At 51.8% G+C, this 6,000-nt stretch overlaps 1 protein-coding gene across 1 annotated transcript in view; it reads left to right on the forward strand.

The window, feature by feature from the left end:
* Nucleotides 1-5,696, forward strand: part of LOC116649123 (heparan sulfate glucosamine 3-O-sulfotransferase 3B1) — a 35,057-nt gene extending 29,361 nt beyond the window's left edge. Inside the window, exon 2 of the mRNA XM_032431634.1 lies at nucleotides 5,031-5,696. Within this exon, the coding sequence (XP_032287525.1) occupies nucleotides 5,031-5,649 (619 nt within the window). The 3' untranslated portion in view covers nucleotides 5,650-5,696. The remainder of the gene's footprint in view (nucleotides 1-5,030) is intronic.
* The last annotated feature ends 304 nt before the right edge of the window (nucleotides 5,697-6,000 follow it).

Genomic DNA, 6,000 nt, shown 5'->3' on the forward strand with positions numbered 1-6,000 from the left:
CGACCGCCAGCCCCCAGGGGGAAGGTGATGCTGCACGTGGTGGGCTTACCTTCTCCGATGTCTGGTAAGGTGCAGGCAGGGAGGTTAGCTCTGCGTCCATCCGGGAGCTGGAGATTCTAAATCCTCAGACCTGCTTCTGGCCCATCACTCTCCTCACCCACCCTGCCTTACAACGAGACAAGCCGGAACGGGCCCGGTGGTCATTTTTGACATGAATTAATCTTGGTTTCATGGGTTTTTTGGTTTTTTGGGGTTTCGTTGTTCTTGGTTTTTTTGTTTTGTTTTGTTTTGTTTTTGAGAAAATTTTGGTTCATTTGGAGCCACGGACTTTGGCAAAAGCGTCAGTCTGATCATCCAGTTACCTGTGCTGTTCTTCCGCTGTTTGTTTTCCTGTCTTCTGTTTACGTTGATGCTATCTAAGTTTTGCTGATGATGATCTGGGCTTGTCTTTCTTCGGGTTCCTTCAGTTTGCCTCATTTTGTTCCACGGGCAGCCTGATCTGTGTTTGGTAACTAACTCTGTGTGTGCGTGTGTGTGTATTTCTGTGTGCACACACGTGTTTAGTGGGCAGCAAACATCTTTCCTTCTCTCTGCATTAAACTGGACCGTATTTTATGTGTTGTGATGGCTGTGTTCTCTGCAGCGTGTAAGCTGTCAGGGGGAACCCTCACTTACCCTGGGACCTGGTCTGTTTTCAATGGAAGGGAGTAGGACCTCGAGACTTCACTTTAAGCCTTTGACACAAATAAGTCTTGGATTCTCGGAAGAACTTCCATTTGGTTCCCAGTATTGTTTTGTGGAAGAAAATGGTTTTTGACCATGGGGCCCTCTCTTACCCGCACAGTGTCTCCTCTGAGATACACACGGTCATCAGCAGAAGAAATGACAGGTGCGTGACAGGTCCCGCTGAATAATGATTTCCGATCTTGGCTGCACATGAAAACCATCTAAACGATTGACGAGTTGGGGCCCCACGCACTGAGGGCCTGATTCCGGGGGGGTGGTTCTGCGATAGGCGCAGGCATTGGGTTCAGAGCATTCTAGATGAGCCTCATATGCCACCAGGATGAAAGCAGCCGCCCCAGGACGTGGCACGCGGCTTTCTTGTGAATATCTGCAAACAAGTTGAAAGCCTGCGATAGCCCTCCAGACCCATCCGGGTCTCAGGTTTTGATGGGGTGACACCCCTGCATTACCCGCTTAGGTTTCAGTGCAGAAGAGGGATCCTTTCTGCTTTCTGTCATGGGTGATCCTGTCTGGTCAGGTTCTCGGAGGCTTGTCCTGAGGGCAGTTCTCATGGGTGTGAGCCTATGTCTTCCTGAGACTTGCCTCTCCAGCCTAGCCCCATTGGCATCGCAAGCACCCGATGGTGACATGTGCCACAAGGTGTGGAAGAGGTGCCCCTTCCTGCCCACCTGATGAAGAGGGAAGGAGGGGACCAGGGTTCGGGGCCACTGTTCCCACCATCGCTCAGATTCCGGGCCCCATTTAATGCAGCTAACTGCCGGAGAATGTGAACCTAAGAGGTCTATTGTTTTGAAATCTGACTCATATTTGAACTACTATGATCGTAGTCATCTGATTCTAGCACTGAAATGCCTATGATTAAGATCCTAATCTATGAGAGAGAAAAAAAAATACAGGTGTCTGTTTAAAGAGAGGACAGGTGTGTGTGTGCCTCTGGGAGCTCTTCATTGGAAGGGGCCATGACGAGAGGAAGGAGAGGCCTCAGGGGGCTGAGTCTCTGTCCCAACTGTCCATCTGCCGGCCGGCGACCTGCTTCCACGCGAGCCACCTCTCCCCTTCGGCCTGTTTCTTCATTAGTCAATGGGGGATTTGCAAGACCTACCTCAAAGGCTCGTTGTATGGATTAAATCAGATAATGTGTGCAGAAGTTTCTCTGCAAGCTCCCAAGCACCATGTAATTATTAGCTGTGACTATCAGTTTGAGAAACTGGCTTTCATAATGAGCGGCTCAATTAAGCTGCCACCTCCCTGCTGGCTGGGGAAGCCAGCCTGGGGCTGCAGGGAGGGGCACGCAGGGCCCACGCACGAGGGGTCTTGCCCTTGGCCATGTCCTGATCCTTTTTTCTTGGAACCACTTGTGCCCAGTGAGGTTTTGAGTGTTGGGGCAGGACACCGCTCTGGTAAAGGGGCCCAGGAAGAGAATGGGAAAGACTTTTTGTTCCAGGGCCTGGGGGTCAAGGGAGCAGAGCAGCCGAAGGGGGAAAAGGGAACTTGCCTGTAAGCTGCCAAAGGGTTCGGTGCCGGGGACTCTCCACACAGTTGCCAAGCCGTGTTCCCCACCGAGTGGACCCACAGGGGTATGCTGGGGAGCTGTTGGCTCTGAGCCCAGTGCCCGCCATGAAGAGCCCCTGGAGGCCAGCGGAGGAGGCTCAGGGGGCATTGGGGGAAATGATGGAGAAACCCAGTTGTGCATCTCACCCGTCCGCCACTCAGAGCAAGCAAGCAAGCACGCCGAGGGGACAGCAGCCCAGAGCCTCCCGCGGGCAAGGGCTGAGCAGTCTCCATCTCTCAGCGCGAGTCCCCTGGCTATCATTTGCACAAAGACCTGGGGCCCCTTGAGTGCTCTCTGACACACATGAGTGCAAATTCCAGACCATTCTAGGGAGAGGGCTCCCTTGGAACTGGTATCCAGAATGGCTTGGGTGCCCCGGGGGCTGTCAGGCTCGGGAAATATGTCCACAGTTCAGGGAATTGGACTAGAGGACAGTGAGGCTCTCCCATTTCCTTTTTTACCAGTTTTCTTCCTTGTTTTCTTACTCCCGGTGGATCGTGCTCCCTAATGTCCTTTCCTGGGTGCAGTGAACAGAAGATAATTGATACCATTTTCTTGACACCAGCTAGCTACCAGGCTCCGTACCAATGCTGGCTGGACAGTCCTCTCAGAACCTTAGAGTGGTGGACATCATCATTTTCCCCATGGTTCAGAGGAGCAAACTGAGGTACGGGCGGGTAAGGGGACCTCTCCAGGGTCACACGCAATCAGTCAGTGGGGATGCCACGTCGAACCCAGCAGCCTGACTTCAAAGCCCATGCTGGGTCAGACAGACTCTCTGAGGATAGACCCTGCACCTACCCCCTTGTAGTACAAGAGCTGCGGAGAACTTGGGGGGTTGGATTTCTTCTAGTCGTGGTGGTAGCACTCTGATTCTGAATATTCAATTCCTGTAGACTGTGGTGGCAGATGGCTTAACGTGGGGAAAAAACCTTGGGACTTTATCAGACTCGCCCTGCTTTTGGGTGAAACGCGAAATCGGTTGAGAGCCAGGAACTCTGTTTAATCCTCACTCACATTAGCCCGATGAGACTGCTCCGTTCACCTAAGTGGTTAATGGGCAAAGTGGGTCAATCCAGCTTTAGCGTAAGCCGGGGATGGCTCTGGCACTGCGAGGCCGTCTTCCTTAAGGGAAAAACCTTCTTCCTCTAACTTGCTGGGAAGAGGGAGCTCCCCCGGTGTGGGGCCCCTTTCTGGCTCGTGCGATAGAACTTCGGATCATCATCTCCATAAACGTGCTCAGGAGAAGAGTTGTGGTCTCAGTAGATTAGGGGTGGCTTGAAGCTGGAAGTTTCAGATGTCCTACCGAGAGGTAAATATTTGGTCAGAAATGATGTGGAAATTGTCTTTTTTTTTTTTTTTTAATTCCTGGGCCCATAGAGGAAGCAGTCAGAAACTGCTAAATCCCATAGTTAGTGGAAGATTGTGCATCCGTGACCAAAACTTAGTCTCCAGTTAGTTAACACATCCCTTTCCTTTTAGTGTGCACACCCAGTGCCCAACTTTGTCCTACCAGGTGCTGTAAACTGCGGATTGAACACCATAATGCTGATAACCATCATCGTGGTAGCAAAGCTAGTAAATATCAGTTACAGACCACGTGTCCGGCACGTTCTGATCATAGTATGATCCTTGTTTTACTCCTCATTCAACTTCCATGATGGAGGTACCATCACTTTCGCTTTTACAGAGGAGGAAGAGAAGCCCAGAGAGGTTAAGAAAGGTATTCAAAGTCACACAGCTTCTGTGCGGCAAAGCTGGGATTTGAACCCAGGTGGTTTGATGTCTGAGGCCTCTTCCCTTATCTGTTAGCTTTACGCATAACCGCTGAATGAAGCAGGTGGACGCTCTTCCCGTTTCGCATGGTAGAATGCTCAAGTTCAAGAGAGCAAATAAGGAACAACCTTCCACCATCCGATTGTGTTGCTGTCCGCGCTCACTCACGGCTTTCTGGCGTGGGGATCATGGCCCGCGTTTCCTGTCAGTCCTAACGGTATTGTCTGCATACTTCGGCTTAGATGAATGCAATGATCGAGATCATACAAGTCTTTTTTTTTTTTTTTTAATGGAGTCTAAAGTATTTTTGGAAGCTTCTAGAGTTGGGTCTTGGGGATTTCCTCTTGGCAGGTTTGTATCAGTTTATGCTTCCATCTGATTTCACCTGGTTTTGGTGACCTTCGGGTGTGCTTTTCGCAGTAAAGGCATTTTGTCGGCGGTCACTGTGTTGAAGCCTGGGGGTGGGGGGGACATCTTCCTTCCCGTTCCCAGCGCATGTGGGCCCAGGCTTGGTGAACGCGTGGAGTCAGGCTGGTGAGGACTCCTGGGCAGCAAAATCTCGGAGCCCGACGTGCTGCTGTTAGGAAGGGCACATAGCCAGAGGTCAAGGACCTTTGTGTTCTGACATCATATGTTTAGGGCAGTTTAAACACTGGATACCGGGAAAAATAAGGGAGAGGTGGCCCCCGCGAGGGGATTTAGAGAAACTCCTATTTCACTGTTTCTACCTTGGAGGAAGGTGCCTTCCTATTGCACATAGAGAGTATCTGGCCTCCAAGCTTCAGATGGGACGTTAATGCGCCTTTCAGCTCTGAAATTCCTTTTACATGTTTTCACGTCTCTATCACCGTTCCCCGTAATAAGAGGGAGCGAGGATGAGCAGTGTTGGCGTTGACACGTGTGGCCAAAGAGGTGTCAGCTTCTGAGCTGACTTCGCTCTGCTTGCTTTCCTCAGGGACCTGATGCCGAGGACCCTGGAGGGGCAGATCACCATGGAGAAGACACCCAGTTACTTCGTCACCCGTGAAGCACCCGCGCGCATCTCGGCCATGTCCAAGGACACCAAGCTCATCGTGGTGGTGCGGGACCCGGTGACCCGAGCCATCTCGGACTACACGCAGACGCTGTCCAAGCGGCCCGACATCCCCACCTTCGAGAGCTTGACGTTCAAGAACCGCACGACGGGCCTCATCGACACGTCGTGGAGCGCCATCCAGATCGGCATCTACGCCAAGCACCTGGAGCACTGGCTGCATCACTTCCCCATCGGCCAGATGCTCTTCGTGAGCGGGGAGCGGCTCATCAGCGACCCGGCCGGCGAGCTGGGCCGCGTGCAGGACTTCCTGGGCCTCAAGAGGATCATCACCGACAAGCACTTCTACTTCAACAAGACCAAGGGCTTCCCCTGCCTGAAGAAGGCCGAGGGCAGCAGCAAGCCCCACTGCCTGGGCAAGACCAAGGGCAGGACCCACCCCGAGATCGACCGCGAGGTGGTGCGCAGGCTGCGCGAGTTCTATCGGCCGTTCAACTTGAAGTTCTACCAGATGACCGGCCAGGACTTCGGCTGGGATTGATCGACCCCGGGGCTGTGTGACTTACCACTCGGCTTATGTATCGAGAGAGGTTATATGTATGTAAAATGTACAGAAATCTATTTTATAATAATTTATTTTTAATTCATAAGCAATTAACTCACTCAGCTGCCTAGCCACACTCTTTAGAGAGTTAGTCTCATAATCTGTTAACATTCCAAAGTGTTTAATCTTTTCTTTTCCTCACGATTGATGGTGCTTCCATTCCCCCCCTCCCCGCCCCTACCCATTCTATTTAAAAAGAAGAAAAGCACAACTTGAGATTTTTGTTGTTACGGGTACGCAGCCTTCAGTCGCTGTCTGAGTTCACTTGCCATCTCCCTGTGTCTTGGG

This window comes from Phoca vitulina, unplaced genomic scaffold, assembly GCF_004348235.1.
Source record: "Phoca vitulina isolate PV1807 unplaced genomic scaffold, GSC_HSeal_1.0 scaffold47, whole genome shotgun sequence".
In the NCBI taxonomy this organism is placed as follows: domain Eukaryota; kingdom Metazoa; phylum Chordata; class Mammalia; order Carnivora; family Phocidae; genus Phoca; species Phoca vitulina.